The 24,331-nt window shown below is 36.1% G+C and overlaps 1 protein-coding gene across 2 annotated transcripts in view; it reads left to right on the top strand.

Annotated features, from left to right (window-relative positions):
- LOC150102110 (OTU domain-containing protein 5-A-like) overlaps positions 1–16,891 on the top strand; it is a 178,470-nt gene extending 161,579 nt beyond the window's left edge. For both annotated transcript variants that reach the window (XM_090400163.1, XM_090400162.1), the window contains exon 10: positions 16,180–16,891. In XM_090400163.1, coding sequence (XP_090256289.1) covers positions 16,180–16,304 — 125 coding nt within the window. In that variant the 3' untranslated portion in view covers positions 16,305–16,891. The remainder of the gene's footprint in view (positions 1–16,179) is intronic.
- Positions 16,892–24,331: the final 7,440 nt, after the last annotated feature.

Genomic DNA, 24,331 nt, shown 5'->3' with positions numbered 1-24,331 from the left:
CAAGGTCGCGAGATTGCAAAATAAAAGGACTAAGCCAAGCATAAGGGGCTGCCCGGTTCCACTCGTCGCCAGAAAGAGGCGCTTCCAGGGCAGAGAGAGAGGGCTTCCAGACGTTGCCGAAGAAGAAAAGGCTTCCACACGCCATAGAGAGGGATCCCGGTTTGAGAGTTGGCAGCAGTTTCAGTTTCTTGGAGGTGGCAGTTCGAGCTCTTGGGGACGGTAGTCATCTAGGCATTTTCGGCGAGCCAAAGCAGAGGAGAAAAGGCGATGTAAATTACCTGAGGCAGCTTTGTTCGGAAGTTTTTCTTTTCGGCGTGGGAGAACAACCTTTTGCTGGAGCTGAATGAGTACAGCAGTCCACGGGCCGCTATTTTTCCGATGAGGTATTACTGAAGCCAGACATTCCTGAGGAAGCTCAAGATCTGAGATGAAAGAATTGCCTTAGAACTTTTTGTGCAAGACTTTTGACTAAATGTGCAATACAGAGCCTTTGTAAGTTCCATACTTTTGTACAATTCCTCTTATAGTGTGTTATAGAAAGACTTTTAAGAATTTGGTTAATAGAAGTAAGAAGTGTCATTAATCGAATCGATAGGCATGTTGGAAGTTGATATAAAAATTGGAAAGATAACTTAACAGAGAGTTAGGTAACCTCTTTGCAAGTAAACTAGAAGTTTAATAAGTTGAATTTGTAAGCGGAGAGTAAATAAGATTGTGAGTTAAAGAAGTTAATTAGTGTTAAAGTAAAAAGGTTCTAATTTATGCTAAAGATTTTATAAATGGATAGAGAAAGCAATCTCCCTATTGTGTAATTCATGTATAATTTGTAAATAAATGTGTTTTAATTATTTGTTAAGAGAGTGCTGCCTGATCTTTTATTTTACAACTGCACTGTTCTTAAATAAATTGGACTTGTGAGTGGGAAATAATTTGAGGCAATAAAAACGCAGTTCAGTTACTTATGAACCACGACTGTTAAAGTAAACATTGATAAAAGAAACTTCGCTCGTGGGAGAGAGGGAAATCTAACGGAAGTTTTATTTAGTGTTATGCCAATTAAATGATATATTGGTGGTGCAGTCTGACAAATAAATTTCCAGTATTCATAGGCATTCGACTAGTAAATACGGATGGTGGATAATCATAGTACGCAGTAGAGTAAATGAGAAAGGATAAGAGAGAAAAAGCGCATTAGAGTAAAGCTATAAAGAATTAGGAATAAAATAAAGATAAAGTTATTAGATATATAAGAAAAATAATATAAACAATATGTTTACAAAGCAAATGTCTGATGTGAATGACAAATGACATGTATGAGAGCAGATTAATTCTGTGAGCACTGAATGAGTAATCTTTAAGAGAGGACTTCAGCTATGAGGACAAATTGGAAGCAAATTCCCACGGGGTGGGGGATTGGGGAAACAAATGGAATTTGTCAAATGTTGAGACATAATTACCTGAAACAGTGTGCGATGAAGGTATACCTGGGTTTTGACAAAATTGGTTCTGGTAATAGCATCGGAGAATTTTTCCAATAACCAAGATGATCACTTCGCTTCTAGATGAGGAGAGTGATGATGCATTTCAATATGGAAAGTGATTAAGCATGTGAAAATTTCAATTAATTCCTGTATGATGATGCCAATGTGGACATCATGGAAAGGTTTCATATTTTCAGCAATGATGCTAATGTTGGAGTTATTTTTAGAAGGAAACTATTCTGAAATGCTTGTTGGAGCAGTCTTGAAATCCTTGTAGTACTTTGTGGTGTAACTGCATCATTTATTAAATAAAATAATCAAATTTTCACATATTATTCAAAAAAAAAATGAAAAGAATGTCAAGATATTAATACAGAATAGATCATTCTCCTGAAAGGAAATTTAAAAATTTTCATAATTTCTTGTCTTGACTATGGAAAGAATCGCAATTTTTTGGTGCTCAGCATATTTTGTAAAGATATGAAACTTTTGTTATATACATTTATTTACAAGAATAAACAAGAATAAAGAATAATTTTATTATTGCAAATATTTTGGCCAGAAATTAATGGGATATCATCAATGCATCAACATATTCATGTAAGAATGCTGGTATTCTTGTGGTTGTTTTTCGACAAAACGACATGTTTCTTCAAAGTATGAGCTGAGGCAATCACTTTGAACCTAGTAAACACCAGGGACCGTTTACCTTTTGTGGATGATAACCAAAAGGAGATTTGTTGATAAGGAAGAATGTAGGGATTAAACAGTATCTTTCCAGAATCTTTGCAGTTGCCTCTGAGATGCCAGTAGTGTATAGGATAGGGACTTGCTATACAGCTTCAGGATTCTTAATGATAAGCTTGTAAGTGTCCAAGATGTGTTTAAACTTTCTTAAGGTGAAACCATTCTGTAGTATGGTGCATTAGATGGTGTATAGTTCTTGTTAAAGATCCTTGCAATTGGAACAGATAACTTGCACTCTGTTAAGCAAAAATTTGATTATTCCTATTTTTTTTAAATAAATTGATGGACTGAATCTTGTGTGTAGTGGCCTATGAAGGTAGATTTCAGTGAACAGAGCTTGTGAGTATTCCAGGTGGGAAACAGGAAAGACAGTTGTCCAGGAAGGCTAATTTTTGGTGAAGTTGATGCATTGGTATAGACTGTTGATTTTGGTTAAGAAAGTGGGTAGCGATTTTTCTGAATCTGGCCAATGGCAAACTCGTCATCCACCTACACTACATGAATGATGAGTTCACCATCTGCAATGCTGAAAAATCTCTAACCTAACCTAACCTTTTCCTCATTAGCAGATCTTGGTTCTGCAACAGTCAGTTCACCTCTTACCAGTGATGCATTGAAGCATATAATAATGTATATAACAGCAGCCACAATTCCAATTCCTAAAACATCTAGTCATTCTCACGTTTTCCAAAGCCATGGTGAAGTGATGATTGCACAGCAGCCAAAGAAGCCCAGAAGAAAGCTTGGTGTATTTTCCTCAGATATCCCACAACAATAAACCTAATTGCTTTCAAATGAGCTTGTGCATGAGCAAGATGCATCAGGCATCAGAGCCAAAAGGAATGTTGGATATAATACACAAGGGTGGTCTGAAAAGTTCTTGGCTTAATAAAAAAACGAATTTATAATTTCAAGATTATTTTTATTTTTCAATATAATCTCCCTTAAGACTAATACATTTATTCCAGCGATGTTCAACTGCCGTTATCTCGTCCCCTGTAGTGATTCTCAGTAAGATCTGCAAAATACCCCTCTACAGCTGCAATCGCCTCTTGATTCAAAGATAAATGTTGACCAGCGAGGAAGAGTTTTAGTTTTGGGAAGAGATAGAAGTCAAAGGGAGCCAAATCTGGGGGAATAGGGTGGATGTTCCAACAATTCGTAGTGCAGATCCCTTAATTTTCCCATTGCTAAAAACACCTTGGTGGGCAGGTGCCATTGTCCTGATGAAAGATGATTTTTTCTTCTGCAAACTGGGTCTTTTCTCACAATTTTTTTTTTGTCTAATCTGGTTAAAAGATCGGAATAATATTCCCCGGTTATTGTTTTATCCTTTTCAAGATAATTAATAAACAAAATGGCTTTAGCATCCCAAAACATTCCCAATGCCATTCCCTTTCCTGCTGTTGGAACCGACTTTGTCTTATTTGGTGCTGAACAACCAGCTTCTGCCCACTTTTTGACTGCTATTTGGATTCTGGTGTGTAATGGTAATCCAAGTCTCATCCATAGTAATAAATCGACACAGAAAATCAGTTTTATTTTTGTTAAAATACTCCAAGCGCTGTTCAGAGATTTTCATGTGAGTGCGTTTTTGATCTGCTGTGAGCAAGATGTGAGCACGGCACTCATCTTGCACAAAGCTTTTTCAAATACAATTTGAAAAAGCTTGCAAAATGTATCCTACACGTTCTTTTGAAATGCCTATAGTCATCAATTTCACGCACTTTGACATGCTGGTCATCCAATACCATATTGTGCACTTCATCAATGATTTCTGGTGGTGTTAAACTTTTTTTTTTGGACGTTCTTCACGTGGATCATCTTCAAGGCTGGTATGGCCACGTTTAAAATCGGCAGCCCATTTCTTAATTGCCACAAACGAAGAAGAGTGCCCGTAAACTTTTATGAAGTTCGAATGAATTTCTTTTGGCTTTAAACCTTCTTTTACAAAGAATTTTATAACCGCACAATATTCAGTTTTATCCATTTCAAGGGATACAAATAACACTTTTGCTTTAGACAGCTGTATAAAAAAAACACTACTTGATAGAATGGCTTGCAATTTCACATGGATGCTTATGACAGATGTACCAATTTAGAAAAAAAAATCTTGCTGATAATGTTGTGATCGATGGTCGAGGCCAAGAACTTTTCAGACCACCCTCATACTTTTTCTATATCAATATCCATCAACAGCAAAGAAGTGTGGGGGAAAAAATCCTCAAAATGACCAGGTACCATCTGTCTCTCTCTCTCTCTCTCTCTGAGCTTAGTTGCATTTGTTGATACTCAGGGAGACTTTTGCAGAAACATTGAGAACATCTTAATTCTCTAAATTCCTTGCCCCCCCAAAAAAATAAAATAAAATAAAATAAATAAAAAGCCAACCAGATAATATCCATTACAAGTTGGTAAAAAGCTGTCTACATTTGTCATGGATCAACTACTGCAGAATTTTCTATGAAATTTTCTGGATACCTGGAAAAAGGTGATTATTATTATTAAGAGAGACCTCCAGGTAGTCAGACTCATCGAGAGAGGCCACATACTACACGAGCTACCATACTTATTCTTGAATTCGTTCACACTGCTTGCACTCACAACATCCAAAGGCAATCCATTCCAATCAGGCACCACCCTCTCAGAGAAAAATCTAGCCCTCACTCTTCTTGGTGGCCTTCATTCTCAGCTTCCAAAGATGTCCTCTTGTCCTTTCCCCACCCTCCATAAATTGAAATATTCTATTAATTGAAATCCTGTATGACATTTTCAGAAGTGTGTCTCAATCATATCTCCCCTCTTTCTCCCTTTTGTTAGTGTCTGTAGTCTACAAATTCTCAATCTGTCTTCCTATTCAGTATTCCACAATCCTTATATCATTTTTAACACTCTCCTTTGTACTATCTTTAATATATCAGATTCACAATGGAAACCAGGGGACCAGACTGCACGATAGGCCAAATGAGGTCTTATCAAGGGCTTCTAAAGAGGCAAAATTAATATCCTTATCTTTACATGTGAACGTTCGTTTCAGCATTTCAGCATACAACTCAAAAGATAAAATATTATCTTTTGAGTTGTATTTGCAATCTTTGCCACATGGTACCTAACCTTCAATTAACTATCTATTAACATTCCAAGATCCCTAGCCTAATCCCACCAATATAATGCGAAATTGGATATCTAATCATGCCGAAGTGAATAACCACATTGAACTGACACCCATTTTCCCATGCCCACAATTCCAGCCTATTCAAATCATTCTGCAAGTACTGCATATCAGCAGCATTCCTGATTACCCTACCTATCTTTGTCATCAGCAAATAGCTGTATGTCGCTTCTCAAATCCTTCCCAATATCATTAATGTACAGATTGAATAACAGTGGACCAAGCACTGATCCTTGTGGTACTCCACTTGGTACTTTAAACCTTGCAGACTCAGATCCCCCATATACCACTTTTTGATATGACAGTTAGCCATCCTCTTATCCATGCTAATATTGTATAACCCAAACCCATTTTCTCAAATTTATGCAACAATCTACCATGCTGTATAATGTCAAAAGCCTTAGCAAAAAATCAAAAGTATCGTGGTATCCATTCCCCTTGTCTAGATCAATGGTAACATTGTTATAGAATGTGAGCAAGTTGCTAAAACATGACCTTCCCTTAGTAAACCCATGTTTTTCATATCATTTGCAAGGTAGAGATTCACTGTTAACCCATTTCTGAATGCGAGTCCTAACCAATTTTTCCAACATCTTCAACACCGCTCCTGAGATACTAATTGGTCGATAGTTGGATATATCGGTCTTTGCACCACCCTTGTTCAATGGAATTATCATACATTCCTTCCATTCTCTCCTGAATCTTCCCTGTTCTGAGACTAATACTATTAAATAGCCTGGTCAAAGAAATAGCCAGTTCAGCTGAACACTCTTTTAGCACATGTGCTGATATTCTGTCAGCCCCTATTGCAATTCTTATTCGGTTTTTACAACAGCTCTAGTACCACGTCCTCATACACCTGAGTTTCTTCATCTAGTGAAGAGGTAGCAGCGAGCTCAATGTCACATACATCAGGTTGATAGCTTTTAACAAAATGGGTACTCATTAATTGTACAACCTCCTGCATCTGCAATCCTCATGCCATCTGGATTTATAAGAGTTATTCTTTAATATTCATTCTTTCTTTAACTTGCAGCATATCGATAGAATTCTTTCCGTACAACAGTTGTGACTATTTTAGCCTTCTGCTTATAATGTTCATATGGATATCATCCTTATGCAAACAGTATTCCTTCCACATCATCCTTTTCTTACAAATCTCTTGCTTAATAAGATTACTTCCATTTGACTCCTGCTCTATTTATTTTTCTAACTCTTGGGACACATTCTGATATGCATCATTCAAGTGTTGTTTAAATGCTTCCCATGCAGTGTCGATATTCTTCCCATCCGTCAACCGATTCCATTCCACTGAACTTATTATACTCCTCAGTTGGTCATAATTTCCTGTTTTGTAGTTCAGCATGTATCCTTTTCTGAATGGAACATTCATAAACTTAGTCACGTCCCAAGTAATTAATAATGCCTCAAGCAGCATGAAATTCTAATTTCATGCTGCTTGAGGAAGTTGTCCCACAACAGCTCAATAAATGCATTTTTATTCTTCTCGTGAGATTCTACTGCTGCCCAATCAATATTTGGATAATTAAAGTCTCCCATTATCATTACTCTTTTCGTGCTCATCTTTTCCATTTGGTGATGCATTTCTTCATCAGTAGCAACCAATCCACCAGGTCTGTAACCACTCCCCACTATGTAATTGATCTCGTTAAAGTCCACCTCACATCAGATGGCTTCAAACTCAATGCCACATGAAATATTGTTAGCTGTAGTACTACAATCGTAGGTCTCAAATCTAACTGGATTCAAGTCATCTGATATCATTAGCAGCAGCACCCCCCCCCCTCCTATCCTTCCTAAAAAAATACTGTACTCATGACACTCGATACTAGTTAGTAGGTCTGATTCTGATAGCCAGGTCTTACTAATAAACTACAATGTTAGGTCGCAACATATTGACTAAGGCAATGTACTCTACCCCTTTGTTTCTGATACTCCTAGCATTCATGTACAGACATAATAATCTACCTGAATGTTCTTTTGTATAGTCTTGTTTGCAGTCTGCCTGACACAGTTGGACAACTTGCAGATCTCTATTCTTCTCTAATGTGTAACATGTAGGCATCTTTGCACTCATATGATGGGTCTGAACCGGGCGAACACAAACCTGAAATCGTTCTTGCCTCATCAACATTCCCATGACAAAACCCATTCCTCCCTTCATAATTTAGCTTCCCTGACTCTCTGTGTAAGGTCTCATACCATTTATTAGTTTTACTAGACTCCTGATACCAAACACATTCAGGTGTAGGACATCCCTCTTATACAAATCCAATCTTCCAAGGGAAGATTGGATTTGTAACTCACTCCACACATCCAAAAACTTGCATCCGCTCCTTCTATACAGCCTACTCATCGAATCCTTTACCATCATACCCTTCTTCTTAATTCATTTTTATCATAGCGAGGTAAAATACTAACGATTTTTACTTTCTCACTCTTCACTCTCTCGCCTTTTCCAACCACCCTTTCATGTCCTCTCTCATATTGGACTTATTGCCAGTTAAATCATTCATGCCTACTACAAGTACAATTTCATTTACTTTTCAGATTTTGAATTGCTTGCATTATATTTTTAATTTTCAATCCAGGAAAACTCTATGTTATAACTCGCTCATCTATAGCATGTTTTATTATAGAGTTACCATACCAAATAACTTCTTCTTTTTACTAACAACATCACTTACCTGATTTCTGTTATTTCCTGACTTACCTGTTTCCTTGCTTTGTTGTTTCCTATTTTCCTGTTATTTTCTTTTTCTCCTTCCAGGTAAGGACCCCAAATTTCCGAATAACTACTGTCCAATTGCTCTGGCCAGCTGCGTGTGCAAGATTCTGGAAAAATGGATAACTCGTTTTTTATGGTTTTTCTCGAGAAAAATAACCTCTTTTCCTGAACAAATTATGGCTTCCAAAAATATCATTTTACCACTGATCATTTTCTTTGGCTGGAGGCATCCATTAGAAATGACTTCCTAAAACATGAGCATGTAGTATTGGTTTTCTTTGTTATAGAAAAAACATGCAACATTCTTTGGAGATTCAGAATCCCGAAAGACTTAATAAGCTTGGTCTTAGAGAGAATTTCTCTCTCTTTCTCTTTTTATCAGAAACTTGTTATCTAACCAACCCTTTGAAATCGGGGTGGGAACTATTCTCCAACAGTAAGTAATGCCCTATATGTGGATGACTTTATCATCTTCTGTCATTCGTGTAATATGAGGCTCGTAGAAAGATAGCTGCAGTGAGCTATTTCTCACAATGGACGGTTGTGTAATGGTTTCAGATTTTCACAGTGGAAGACAGTTTGTGTGCACTTATGCTGCAGACATGTTCTTCATCCTGACCGAAAACTCTGACTAAGACCTTCACTAATCCCAGTTGCATCAGAGACCAACTTCTTGGGACTGATATTTGACAGTAAACTGAGCTTCCTCTTTCATGTCAGTTATGATATGTGTTGGACAGCTGTGTCATATAGATCTATGTTCATTGCAAAGTTCATAAGTGCTGTAAAGCAATGAACATTCTATACATCCTATCTCTCCCCCTGCTGGGGTGCTGAGAGATATTCTTTGCTTTGTACAGGACATTGATAAGATCAAAACTTACTATAAGTCCCAAGTCTATGGTTATGCCAGGGAGAGTATACTGAGATGACTAGACCCTATTCACTATCAAGCCATCGGAATTGCAACTGGAGCATTTTATATGTCACCTTTTCCTAGTCTGTACATCAAGGCAATTGAACTACTTTGTCACTTTGACATCAACAGTTCTCTCTCTCTGCTATACGTAACTAAAATAAAATCATTGCCAGAGCATTCCACATATTCAACTATCTTTTGTCCACAATGGGGGAATGCTTACAACATTCAACAGACTGTCATAAAACCTTTAGGTTTGCAGATAATAGCTCTCCTATAAACTGTAGATATAGTGGTAGACAGCATAGCTCCAACACCACCAAACTCATTCCGTTGTGTCAGCATGCAGCTTTTCTTTCAGCAAGCTACTAAAGTTTTCCACCCCTACTGTTGTCTACCAGCAGCTTTTCAAAGTGCATAGAACTGAATGCTTTCATTTTTAGCTTGTCTTTCACAGATAGCTCAAAATAAAAAAAAAAAAAAGACCTATCGGAAATTTCTGCTGTTTTACCAGACAGCATTATATCTGCACAAAGGGATGATGACATGCCTATGTGTGAGTTTTGTGACTGGAATGTAACAAATTTACACCAGAGCTGCATGCAATAGAGCTTGCACTGAAATACATCAGATTTCACTTCTCCAGAGGTGCATAATATATTCACTTGCAAAGTTGTCTTCAGACAATGAGAAGTCTATAGCTACAGCAACATCTGGTGCTCTCTCGAATTCAACACCACCTCTTTCAGTTATGGAAGCTATACTGTATGCCTCTGTGCGATTTCAAGCTATGTTGGGGTTAAGGAAAAGGAGGCTGCAGATACTGCAGCAAGTTCAGCTCAATTCTCAAACATCCACCTGCACCATGCAAAGATTATCAGCAGATAGCAGGCAAAAACTCTTATCTCAGCTATCTTGGAACAGAGAGAAATAGTAAGTTCTACCAAATTAAGCCTGAAATTAATTTATGGCAGTCTAGCATACCAGGATTTGAACAGAGGCAGTTATTCTTGCTCAGCTCCTCATAGGTCATTGTCATCTCACCCATTCCTTCCTTCTGAGGGATGATGACATGCCTATGTCAGAGTTTTTTGACTTTGGACTATCCATCACTTATATTTTAATTGACTGCCCTTGTTTCATCAACGAGTGCAGTCATTATTATTATTGCATGGTGAGCACCTCCATGGAGACATAAAGACACATAAAGACCCATCATGGAGAGACCCACACTGTCAATGTAATATCTATCGTACTCTCTTTGCAACTGATTCAGGCAACCTCTTCCATTCATTTACCACTCTCCAAACAAAAAATCTACTTCTCATACCCTTGCTATCCACACTCATCTCAAATTTTTAGGAATGACTTCTTGTTCTGCCCCTCTATTCAAGTGCTGAAACATTTCCCCTGCATCAGTCCTACAAAAACCTTTAAGTAACTGAAATGTTTACCCCCTCCCCTTTTTTTTTTTTTTTTTTAACCTATCAACCAACTTTTGCAATCCACAAATCTTTGGTCTGTCCTTATAGGGAGCATTCCACAGACCACTCACCATCTTGGTCACTTGTCTCTGGATCCTCTCCACCACTTTCTCATCCCCCAGAAATCCAAGTGACCATACCTTGAACACTGTAATCCAGATGTGGTCATATCAAGGCTTTATAAAGAGGAAAGGTCGCTTTATCTCTGCTTGAGTGGTCTTCAATAACTAATTATTTATTAAATGGTATACTTCTAAGAATTGTTTCATTTATGATTTTTGTTATTTCAACTTTTATTTATTACATGGTTTTGGTGCAGTATGACCATTGCTGTCCTTGCACCATTAAATCCAAAAAACAAACAAGCAAACCTTTGCATTCTATCCCTATGACTATATCATCTATCAATCAAGTCTTATTAATGCCTATACCTTTTGGCAAAGTTGAGCTAACCAGAACTATATTCACCATCATTAAAGGATTGCTCTTATACTTATCTCTAGGTTGCCTGGACTTGCATCATCCTTAAACATTCTAGTTTCCCACTCTGCACTTCCTTCCAAACTCTCATTGATCAACACTTTCTCAAGACTCCTAATCCCAAATCCATTCAAATGCAAGCCATCCACTTTATATAAATCCTTCCTTCCATCAGACTCACTCCACACCAGTCCTCCTGCTCAATCTCTTCATCTCATTTCTCCTCTGTCATACCATAGCAACAGACTAACAGCTTTTACTTTCTCTCTCTACTTTTTCACTTATACTAACAACTCTTTCATATCTTGTATACCACACTTGTCACCTGGTAGATCATTTGTATCAGCCAAAACATTTCCTTTGCCTTCACCCTCTGCATCCTTTTGACATCACTAACATCCTTAATCTTGGCTCCAGGGAGACATGATTTCATCACACTTTCCTCAAACAGTCCTATTATCAGCAGAGTCATACTTACACTTTTCCAGAGGCAGGGCGGGGCCCAAGGCACTAAAGTGCTCCGGGCACATCTGATTATTTGGACCCTTAAATTGGCCCTAATTCCAAGGCTAGAGCCTCATGCACTGGTGCATAAGTACAGCCCTGTTTATCAGTGAATCACTATATGAAATATGGTTCTTATTAATGCTTTTGCTCTTTCATACTCTGCTTTCTCTCCCCTTCTCCAAACCATTCTCATAGGACAAAAGTATACATTTTAATATAGATTTGTGCTCTTGTACACAAGCGGACAGTAACAGCATTTCTCTGAATTTTCCTGGTAAATTTTGCATAAAATTTCAAACTTAAGTTTACTGAGAATTGAATAGTAATGTAGTGGACTCAGAGGTGAGGGTCTATTCAAAAATTATTAATCTGGACATCCTTAGTCTATGCACACACTTGCGACTTTCTGTCATGTGATTATTTATTTAGTCGCAAAAGAACTTCGTTTTTAATATGGATGCATGTATATACAACTAAATAATTGCGGTGATTAAAAAGATGCAATTAGCCTATTTTTCTAGCAATGCAATTTTGCAAATTAAAATGAGCCATGTGGACAGACACAAACTTGTATGCACTTGCGACTATTTTATTGCTGTTCTTGGTGTATCGTTGGACCTTTGATTTGTTTAAACATATCTGACAGCAAATCTAGCAATGACACATCATTAAGCCTATTTTGAATACAGAAAAATTAATATTAGAAATATGAAAACAGCCCACTATTTGCAATAAAAAATTGAAAGAATACAGTGATTGGTATCTTAAAGAAAAATTGTAGAGAGAAGTTTGTATGAATGTTATAAGCAGTTGGACAGAATTGTCAGCAAATGAAAAGGCATGTATGTATATTTTTGACCGATTTATTTTTAGTATAGTGAATACATTATTGTGTTTGAAAAAAAAAAAATCTTACTTATCAAAGCTTTTAATGTTCATTTCATAGTATTCGAAAAATTTCTTAGTTTGACTTTTTAAATAGTGATGAATTTTATAAAATTAGCCTTTTAGCACCTTCTGAGTAATAATCCCTATAGTCAACTATGAGTCACATCATGGTAGCCAACTTCCTTGATAGGAGATGACACAAATGGGAACTAATAATGGGATGAATCTAATATTGGCTTTTATGTTTTTCACTTTTAAGCACAATGACAGAATTACAACACATTTCTGTAAAATCCATTTTGAAATTGACAGAAGTACAATTGATTATTTGCAAGTGAGCATATCGTAATACCTTGTTGTATGATTTTTCAATTGTGACAACAGAAAATTGCAAGGGCACACACAGTCTCAGTATGGAATTTTCTGTCTTACTGTTACCCCACCTATAAGCACAAAAGGCGATGCAGTTTTAAACTTTTCTAACAATAGTGTTCTCTTGCAGATTATTCATACACACTTCTTTCATTAATTCATCAAGCATTTAATTCGTAACATCACACCTTATAATTATATATATGCAGAATATTTGGTGTCATGAAAGCTAATGCTCTACCTTATCACCTGACATACAGAATATACGAGGAGGAGGAAGCGTAAGAGAAGAGCTCATTTCTCAGTCTATCTAGCTAAAAGTGTATTTCATTGGGTAGTAATTCAAAGTGTACTCCTATGCATCTGAAAAATAGATGAAAGTTTTCTCGCCAAAAAACAAGTTTGTCACTTAAAAATTTGAAAAGGCAAATCTACAACATAGCTTGTAGAAAAATATGGCATTTGGATTCAAACTGTTTACATCATAAACAAAAGGAAGTTGGAAGAATATGCAAGAGACTGATAGCAGCATAGGTCATTCTGAATGAAAGAGCATATCATAGTCTCCTTATGGAGGTTTGGATTTGGCCTTGCTTCAGTGGTTCATTCAAAAATGAGCAGAAAGAATACCTGTCCATAGAGCCAAGTTATATCTTTGAAAGACAAGGATTGACACAAAAAGCAGTATTGCTGTTGGGCAGTGGTCTTGTGCTTGTAAATGTCTCCCAATATTAGATCCATAATATAGCCCATGAATCAAGAAGTTTTAATTAGTTAGACATTATCATGCTAGCCTTCTCAGAATTCTTGGTAATAAAGAGGACAACTTGATAGCATTTGGGAATTACAGTACAGGCAGTTTTCACTTTACCAGTTCCTGGGTTTAGTAGTTAGTTTTTCAAGTATCAATAAAATCAAAAACATGTAATTTAATTTCAGTAAACAAATTCTATGCTTTTGTTTGTTTAGGGCAGGCGAGAGCTTACTGACTCACAGTTGTTACCAAGCTGACCTGGTTGTGTTGGTCTTTTGCTGTCTCTTATTCAAATTTATCCTACTTATTAATACTGTACAGTGTGGCAAAACAAAGTGATACTGCAAGATTGATCTTAACAAAAAGAAGCAGTGAAGGGGAATAGCATTGGAAACAAAATATGAGATAACTATTTAAATGTTACTTTATTTATTTGAACTATTAAAGTATTGTTTTGTTGACCTTTATTTAACATTACTTGATTGTTCAAATTGCATTGTTAAGAACATAATCGCTGTTTTTAGCTTTATATCTACGGGAAATAAATTCCGCTTTACAAGCGCCTGCATGGAATGAATTAACTCAGTCTCGAATTGCACTAGATTTATATTATTGTAAAATTGGTAACAAAAGATGTAGAAGATTTATTGGGTTCTAATGAAGAAGATGAAAGTGAATCTGGAATAATGATGAACACGTTGGACCTGTTTTTAAAAAAAAAAAAAAAAAAAAACGGTAGCGAATTAGTTTCTTCTTTCAGAGAGCTAACTTCATTTAGAAGGAGTTAGGTAGCTTCTAATTAAACCTTTCAAATTTTCTTAATTTCTTTGAGAAGTTCATCCATCAGGATGCTGTCTGATGTAATTTTTTAAAGAAATAAGACATTCCAGATTCCACCTTAAGGGCGGTGCTGGTGTATATATTTGGATGTAACCCACTTACATTTTCGATTTAAAAAAATTGGAACAATATTTTGACTTTACATGAATAGATGTGAGTCATGGAAGAGTATAGTTTACATCACCCACTGGACACATGCCATGAAAAGTTCCAAAAAATACTGTTTCTCTTGACATTTACTGAGCCTTAATTGCTAATGTCATGGCTTATTCAAAATTGCCATTTAAATGAGTAAGCCATGACATTTCTATTTGCAACCATCTGCAGTTGACTAGTCATTTTCCTCACTTGTTCTTCACTGTGTATCTTGGTGGACATGATATGTTGCCTATCCTGTTATTGATCGGTGAGATTCATTTATGTATAAGAGATAACTTGTCATTGACCAATCCTATCCACAGTTTTAAATGATGATTGTACATCCTGAGCATCTTCTACAGTCAGTGCATTAACACATCTCTATACATTGAATGAGGATAAATTCATCACCTTTGTTGCTACCAAAATCATTATTATTATGTGAGACCTCCAGTGAGTCAGGACTCATTGAGGGAGACCATACTACCCACACCAGCTGTCATACTTGTTCTTGAATTTGTTCACACTACTTGCACAGACAACATCTAATGACAATCCATTCCAATCATGCACCACTCTGAGGGAAAAAAAATCTAGCCCTCATCCCTTTCTTGTCAGCATTTATTCCAAGGATTTCCTCTTGTCCTTTCCCCCCATAAAACTAAAAATTCCACCTACTGAAATCCTGTATGATCCTTTGTTTGTCTCAATCAGAAGTTTATAAGTCTCAATCATATCACCTCCTCTTTCTAGTGTCTGCAGTCTACAAATTCTCATTCTGTCTTCATAATCAGTATTGCACAGTCCTGATTTCATTTTTAACACTTTCCTTTGCAATCTCTCTACTATATCAGAATCTCCACAGAAACCAGGAGACCAATCTTGTACACAATAGTGCAGGTGGGGTCTTATCAAGGCCTTGCAAAGAGGCAAAATGACTTCTTAGGTTTACATGTCAAGGTTTGTTTCGTATCTCTTGTTTCAAGGTTTGTTTTATATCATTTCTCCCTCCTTGGATTGACATTTATTTACCTTTGCCTTTCTTTGCATAAATGCATCACAAGAATCTTCCTCAAAAAATCCTTGCTGAGGTCTTACCAGTCTGCAAATGAAACTTAATATCTATTAGCTCAAGGCTTTTGTGTTTCTAGTATTTAGACTAGATAGTTGTTTTTGAAGAGAGATTTTTGATACTCAAACTGGTCTGTTTTCACTCTGTTACACTACTGTTATATAAACAACTAATAAAAGGTGAAAACAATCTGTTGCAACTAATTCTTATCTAGTTTTTATTATATAAGATGCAAAATGGTTACAAGCCATTCTTCCATATGTATTCCAAATGATTAACTACATTCTTTATATTCAAGGCCATTGCAGATGTGATATGGACTAGGAATGAAACAACCATGTATGAAGAAAGTGACGTGCTAAATAAGAGTGCAAAACCATATTGTCTTATTTTGGTAGTAAGAGAAATATTTTGTTGATATGTTATTCTGAAATAAAGCAAAATTACTCTTTTATAAAACTAATTACTACCATCTAGAATTATATAGAATTTTGAACATATGTTGTAATAATGTTGGTTTCAGTGAAACTGATGCATTAGATATGTCTTGATTTTCTTTCTCTCTCTTTTATGTAGGTCTTAATGACTGGGATGATACAGACATTCTAGCTCGTGTATTAGCAGAATCCCAGCAGGAATATCTTGATTCACTAAAACGTACAGTGTCAACAACCAAAGATGATGATGCAGCTAACAGCTAACAGTAGCTGAAGTGTATTGTATAGTAATTAAAGGGAAGGGGGGGTGTAGGATTGATTAAAAAAATAATAAAACTTGAAATTTATTGTGCCACCTGGTTGAGGGCTAAAATTTGTTATACAGTCAGAAAGAAAGACGAAAATGAAGGACAGATTTTTTTGAATTTCCACTTTTAGGCTCTACATTTTCTGTAACTTTTTTTTCAGCCTGTGTGAGCTAAAGGTGCTCTTACCATATATCACTGTGATCCTTATGCCCAGCCTGTCACATGTAGTGGCAATATCTAAGGGCAAAGAAACAAAATTCAGGGCAGGATATTTTCAGAATCATGCAAAATTGGTGTAGTACAGATGTACACTTAGTTCTGTTACTTATACATATATATATTTAGCCTTTTATGCTTCTCATTAGATTCCAACATATCTCTGTGCCTGTGCTTCTTCTGTGGAAGAGGAGTACTCTTGCAGCTGTTCATGCAATATGCACACTACACCAGGGAGATAAGAAATAGTGCTTCTGTACTACTGTAATGTACTGTGTTAAATCTTTTTTGTTGTTTTGTCCAATAAATTTATGAAATATATGTTTATATGTGAATGCTGGTTTTGTTTCTAGACACTGGACATTTGACAAGGTATACATTTTTATTATATTTAATTTATTAACAACGTTCTATCATGCTGTATATAGTGTGTATATGTATATATATATATATATATATATATATATATATTCATGTTAGAAGTATATATAGATATATGATGTAATTCTGTATATAGTTTTAATAGTTGTGCACATTACACAATGCTATTTGTTTAAACAAATGATAAAATCTGAAATCATTTCAAACGGAAAATGAAATTAAGATGAGAAAATCATTAAAAATTAATAAAATAACATGAAGAAAATTCTAATTACTCACAGATACAATTAAACCGATTTTGTGGATTTACCGGTATTATGTCTGAAAATTTTTATGTACAGTATTATGAAGTTTGGTGTGACTGCTAATGGCTCGTTTAGTAATGGATGAAAAAAAAACATTAATATATTCATCCATTGACAGAAATGAAGAAGTGTTTTTTTTTTTATTCAAAAAAAAAAAAAATACAACTTGTGGACTCTTAAGCCAATTTAATTGCCCATTGTAGTATCACTTGGCTTTTGGTGGTCTTATTACTAAGCAATTTTTAGGCTCCTCAGCAAAATTCTCCTGAAGCATTAAAGGTAATGCTACAGGAGGCTACAGGGTAAAAGCTGTATAACTGAGAGGAGACCTCCACATAGCCTTTAAACGAATGCGGAGAACCGACCAGGGCTTCTGACCTAATGTCCAATCTTCACCTTCTCGTGGTTCATCCTGTTGGGTATCTATTTGGATACTGAACGAACAAGGATGGGCTGGCAATTTGGGATTTAGCCGACCAAATTGTATTCTTATTGGCTTAAACCAAAATATAAAATGATCGTACAACATGACAATATTTCATGCCGGCTGGGGAGTCGGCCGGTTAAACAAGGCCCCTGTTGTTTTCACCAGGGAACCAGGGCGAACAGCGAAAAGTCAACTACTGGAACAAATCTGAAAACACACCCCAACTCAACATTACCAGAGTTAAAGATCGGTACTATCGACATAAGAAGCCTAAACGGCAAAGAAATGGAGCTAGCTCAGGAATTAGATAAGTACCAGATCGACATAATAGGGGTGACTGAAACAAAAAAGATAAAAACTGTTGTGATCTTTCTGAGCAATAAATACAAAATGTTATATTCAGGCAATGACAATCAAGGAAAAGGAGTAGCCATAGTATTCAACACAAAATACAAGGCTAATCTTGAATGGCAGGCAATCTCAAGTAGAGTAATGTGGGCAAATATGAGAATGGGGAACTGGACAATAAGACTTATTTGTGCCTATGGTCCCACAGAAGGTTCTACTAAGGTAGAAGTGGAGGAATTTTTTGAGGCTTTAGAAAAAGCAACTGACACAATAAAAAAGGAAAAGTTGGTCCTTGTTGGGGATCTAAATAGCAGAGTAGGAAATGATTGTGAGACATACAAAAATATTTTGGGAAAATTTGGAGAAAAGAGCAAAGCTAATAATAATGGCAAATATCTGTTGGATTTCTGCTCAGGACATGGACTAGTTATTACTAACACCATGTTCCAACATAAAAATGTGCATAAATTCACATGGAGAGAAGAGGCAAGGAATAAGAAAAGTCTCATTGACTGTTATTGTTGATAGTAATGTTTTCTCCCTGGTGCAGGGAGAAAACATTACTATCAACATCTCTTTATTACTTTCAAATCCTCTGTACACCAGAGTGTACAGAGGATTTGAAACTGGAAGTGATCACTATTTAGTCTTGAGCAGGATAAAATTTAATTTCATATTGAAAAGAATAACATGTAAGAAAGTTTTAGAGCAAATAAAAGTTGAGTAGCTCTCAGATGTGAACTGTAGACTAAAATACACAAAGATTATTGAAGAAAAAATGAAAGAGTTTGAGAACAGGAATCAAACCTTGGAGATTCAGTGGCAAGCCTTGAAAAAAGCCCTGATTGATTCAGCTAGAGAGGCATGTGGTGAAGTTGTCAGCAAGGATAGAAAAATTAGAACTCTATGGTGGACACAGGAAGTTAAAGAGGCAGTGAAGGAAAAGAAGAAAGCATACTAAAGTTCCTGTTCTTGGCAAATAAGTCAGCTTGTGCTCTTAGAGAATACAGAGACAAATGCAAGAATGTTAAACACTGGCTAAGACTAGCTAAACAAAAGTCATGGGAGGACTTTGACAAGAACATTGAAAATAAATATCAAGAAGGTGGCAAAATATTCTGGAGGTTGTTGAAGAAGCTTAGGAATGGAGGAAAGAATGCTGTAAAAGGAGTTAGAGATGATAAAGGTGACATAAAAACAGGGGAAAAAGATATCCTTGAAGTATGGAGTAATTACTTTGAAAAACTGCTAAATGAAACAAGCAGTGATGACAGCACAGTGATAAAAAACACTGACCAGACATGCAGTCAGGAATACATATCCATCCTTGAAGTAGAAAAAGCTATCAAATTCTTGAAATGTGGAAAGGTAGCAGGAGTAGATGATATTCGACCAGAAATGCTGAAGTATGGTGGTATAAGAGTCTTACAGTGGCTGCACTGAATAATTCAGAAAGCCTAGACAGAGGGACGAATTCCTGATGATTGCAGTAGAGCTCTCATAGTACTCATATATAAAAAGGGAAATAAAACGAATGCGAGAATTACAGAGGTATTTCCCTACTGAGTGTTCCTGGCAAGATCTATGCAAGTATACTTGAGAAACAGTTGAGAAGAATTGTGGAAGAAAAGCTTGGTGAAGAACAAGCTGGATTCAGGCCAAATAGAGGCTGTCAGGTTCAGATCTTCACTTTACAACAAATAGTCGAGAAAGCATGGGAATATAACAAAGATTTGTATTTAAGTTTTGTCGATTTGGAAAAGGCATATGACAAGGTGCCAAGAGAGAAGCTATTCAAATAAGCTACAGTTATATGGTGTCAATGGGGCATTATATCAAGCAATACTTAGTCTTTATTTGAGTTGTAAGTCAGCAGTTAGAATTGAAGGAAGTACAGGAAAATGGTTTAATGTTAAATCTGGTGTGAGACAAGGATGTACATTATCCCCTCTGTTATTCATTATCTATATGGATCACATTATGAAGGAAAGTGGTATTAAACATGATATCAGAATTGGAGATGTTAATGTCAGCTGTTTGCTTTATGGAGATGATGCTATACTTCTAAATATCTCCACTACAAGTCTGCAAAATTCTCTGACTAAATTGAATAACTGTTGTAATAGATATGGTATGAAGGTCAGCAATAAAAAGACAAAGACAATGAAAATAGGCAGAATCATTGAAAATGTCAAGTGTGTTGTGAATGGAGAACCTGTGGAACAAGTAAAACATTTCAGCTACTTTGGCATGATTTTTAGTGAAGATGGTAAATTAAATATAGAAATAGATAACGGAATCAGCAGAGCTGGTATGGTGGGAAGTCAATTGAATAAATTCATATGGAATAAGAAAGAAATTAGTCGGAACACTAAATTAACTGTATACAAGACAGTGTTCAAACCAGTTTTAACTTATGGATCTGAGAGCTGGGTCAGAAGTAAAACACTTGACCAAAGACTAGAGACCGCAGATATGAGAGTCCTGAGAAAGATTAGAGGCGTGAACAGATAGCATCAATGACAATATCATGTTAAAAACGATGATATTAGGAAAGGCCTTGACATTGTCAGCATCCAGGAATACGTTAGCAGAGCGAATCTCGGGTGGTATGGTCACTTAAACAGAATGGGCGAAGAAAGATTAGCAAAACAAGTGTTCTCTGCCAGGTTGGCAGGAAAACGACCTAGAGGAAGACCAAGATTTAGGTGGATTGATATGGTACAAAGTGCCTTAGATGATAGAAATATAAGATCTGATCATGTTGGAGTCTGGACAAGTAACAGACTGATTTGGAGGAAAATTATAGATAGGAAGTTAGTAATGATGTAATTTTTTTTATGTAATACTATCATATCCTGTACACTCCTTGAGGGTACATGGCTGGTATTTGATGATGATGCTACAGGAGGCAGCAACATGGACAGATAATATTCTTACTGCCACTGTTCCTCCAGGAGTCTGAAAGGTGGTACAGGGAAGTACTGCTGAGATTACAATTTACAAAGACATTGACGTTTTTCATGAGGATGGCTCAGCAAAAATTTTATTATTGCATAATCCACAGTCCTCCCTGTTGTAATATATATTAAGTCACCATGAATTGACAAGCACAGAGAAATTACATGTGGGAAAAATTAAAAATCTCTAAAACCTTCCAGCTTCCACCTACAAACATAGATACTCAATTTCCAACTTTAGTATTGTCCATTTCATCACCTGCTTTTTCAAACAAACTCCATTGTTGATTTTCTTTGATTTTTTTCCAGTCCGACGTTTGTAATTATGGGTAATTTTTTATAATCGTTGGAAATTTTTAATGTTCACAGACTTTTTTTTAACATGCTGATTCAACAGGCAGAGCAAACATTTGATACTATCAACAGTTGATAGTATCAAATAATGGAGAAATAGACAGTACTGAATAAATATCTTTGTTCTGATTACTTTCTTATAAAGTAATCATTCTTTGTATATTGTGGATGTTTCCCTTCTAAGCATCACAGCCCAGTACAAATTATATATGGTTCACAATACTCATACACGAGGCTCAAGAAATATGGCTGCCCATGGTAAATAATTCTAGCTGGTGAGTAGCCGAAGACAGGATGAAATAGAATATCTTTTGCTTAATAAAAAAAAATAACTAACTTCTCCAACACTTTATTGGGACATATCATTAAAAAAATGAAGGTGTGGGTGAGTAAATATTTTTGCATGGCTAATAGAATTTTGCATAATTTGTCAACACCCTGCTCATACAACTACCTTCAATCTTCTGTTGTCTGGTTACAAGAATGCCATTTCATTGTTTGGATTACTGCTTCCAGTGCTCAGTGAAATTATTCTCAATTCCACTTTAAATTCTTGTCTGTTATCTCAGTTTTGGTTCTCCAAGAAGTGGTGCAAAGGTTGATAATAAGGGTGAAACATATCAAACTGATTCTCAGTGAAATTTCCATCTTTTTTTCTTTCTTTGCCAAAGCTTGAGTACAGTGATTATAATTTCATTCATTAGTTGACATGCCTGATGAAAAGTTTATCCATTGGTCAGGCAGGATCTGAATTAATGCATAGACTCTGATGATGTCTTTCACACATTTAAAAAAAAAAAAAAATTAAAAATGGCAATATATGGCAAATCAAAAAAATGCAAATACACAGTTCATGTTTTGGTATTACTCATTATCTCAGCTGGGATATGAGGCACTAGGACTAATTGTACATGTGCAAGAACATGGAGGCATATGTTATGACCAATGACAAGTTAAGTTGTTCTGAGAAAATTTATGGTACATTTCAGAGGAAGGTTTCATTAATAAAAGGCTAAATTTGTATAGTTGAATTGTTAATTCTGTTTAGAATTTTTATTTTTTTTTTGAGGGGGTAACAGTACAAATAATGACATGCTTACATACTAATCATTACATGGTTGTGTCACTATTTAAATAATATATATACAGAGTATAAGATGGATGATGTTTTTCATCCACAGTGACTAGTTGGATGGTTAATAGATCTGTATTATCAACTCTCCAAGTAGTTACTCATTCTGTGAGGTCAGTACTCGCACAAAAAGATTGTTGAACTGTGCTATGCTGTTCCTTAAACCCATTCAGTTTTTTACTCACTCATCACGCTCAGGCAATGCATTCTGACCACACTCCATTCAAAGAACCTGCTCATCACTCCCTTCCTCACACCTTCCTTATAGAAGCTTCGAGGGATTGCCTCTTGTTTTACATCTGTCTCCCTCAATAAAAGATATCCATATTAATCTGATAACAATACGTTACCAACTTATGTCTCAATCATATCCCCTCTCCTTTTATTCACAGATCTTTGCAAATTACATTCCCTCAATCTGCCTTCATATTCCAGATTCCAAAGATCTGACACACTGACTAGAATTTTTTCTTGACTCTTATATCCTCATCCCCTTAAATATCAGGTGACTAGATCAGGTCACATATGTCACCTGACATCAAAGCATTACACGGAGTGGACAGTTCAATCTCCACCAGTAGCCAATCAGAGATAGCTGTGCCAAGGCTGGCAAATGCGTGCTGCCATCTCTCGGTACCTAACCCTAACAAGATATGTTACTGTCTGAAATAATATGGGTGCTACGGTCGATTTTCTTGATTTTAAAGGAGGAAAAACCCGCTTGTGCCTTTTGTTATTGGAATGGGCTGAATATAGCGTAGATGACGATTAAGTACAAAATATTTTGAACAGTTACTAGGTAACTGTTTAAAACTGTTTCTTGAACACATTTTAAGCAGAGTTGCAAACCTACCATCAGGATGAAAAAGTATCCTGGCTATTTAAGATTCTTGGAATTTCTTGTATATACACTTGTTTGATGAAAGATGAGTCGTTATTTTATTATTATGACACCTCCAAGTCACTGCTTAATCCTCCATCTACAGGCTATGCCATCCACTAAAAGCGTTTTTGTGTCTTAATTACACATTCTCTCTCTGGCTGATTTGCCTGTGTTCAAGATGAAATTACTCCAGGCATGACAATATTACAATTTGAGTTCTATTCCAATCGAAGAGTTCTACATACTATCATTCTTCAAGCTCTGCTATGAAAATGCTACAGCAGAAAATAATTTACAATTATCAATAGTGCAGGAGCTAGAAGAGACCCTCAGTCATCGCTGAGTGATATTTCAAAGGTACTATGTGGATGTGAAACCGGCGAAATTGCAGAAGTGCACACACCAGTGGAACTAGAGGGACCCTCTCCCCCCCCCCAAGAAAAAGGAAAAAAAAAAACTAGAAAAATTTCCAAAAATCTTTTCCTAATTAAAATTCGTTTTTTTTTTAATTTGTTGATTTGTGTCTTCTATTTCTATACTACTTATGGATTAGCTATCATTGCAGATGCTCAGTAATAGATCGTATGCGATGTGTAGTGTGTATTCTCAAATCGTCTACTCAACTATCCCCCCCCTCCAAGATTAAATCCTGAGTGCGCTACTGGCACACACATGTTTGGGCAAGCGTATAATACATTGCCCAAACGAGCAGTGTCAGAATCACTTGTAATGTGCAATGAGAAGCACAAACGAATATCAGCGAGTCTAGCCTGAACTGACAGAACGGGATAATTCCGACACTGCATTAGATCGCAGTGCATTTGTTTCATAATCTAAAGCGTTAATCGAACAATTGCAATTATTAACTATTCAATCAATGTCAAAACAAGACCAGAAGTCCAACTGTAGTTTAAAGCAGGATTTTTTTTTTGTAATCGTTTCGAGGTTGCATTTGGATTTGACTTTTTTTTTTTAGT

This window comes from Typopeltis vanoorti, chromosome 11 (genome assembly GCF_054136105.1).
Source record: "Typopeltis vanoorti isolate ZY-2024b chromosome 11, IOZ_Tvanoo_1.0, whole genome shotgun sequence".
In the NCBI taxonomy this organism is placed as follows: domain Eukaryota; kingdom Metazoa; phylum Arthropoda; class Arachnida; order Uropygi; family Thelyphonidae; genus Typopeltis; species Typopeltis vanoorti.
Note: the sequence above shows the minus strand (reverse complement) of the source record. Positions and strands in the feature narration are given on the sequence as shown.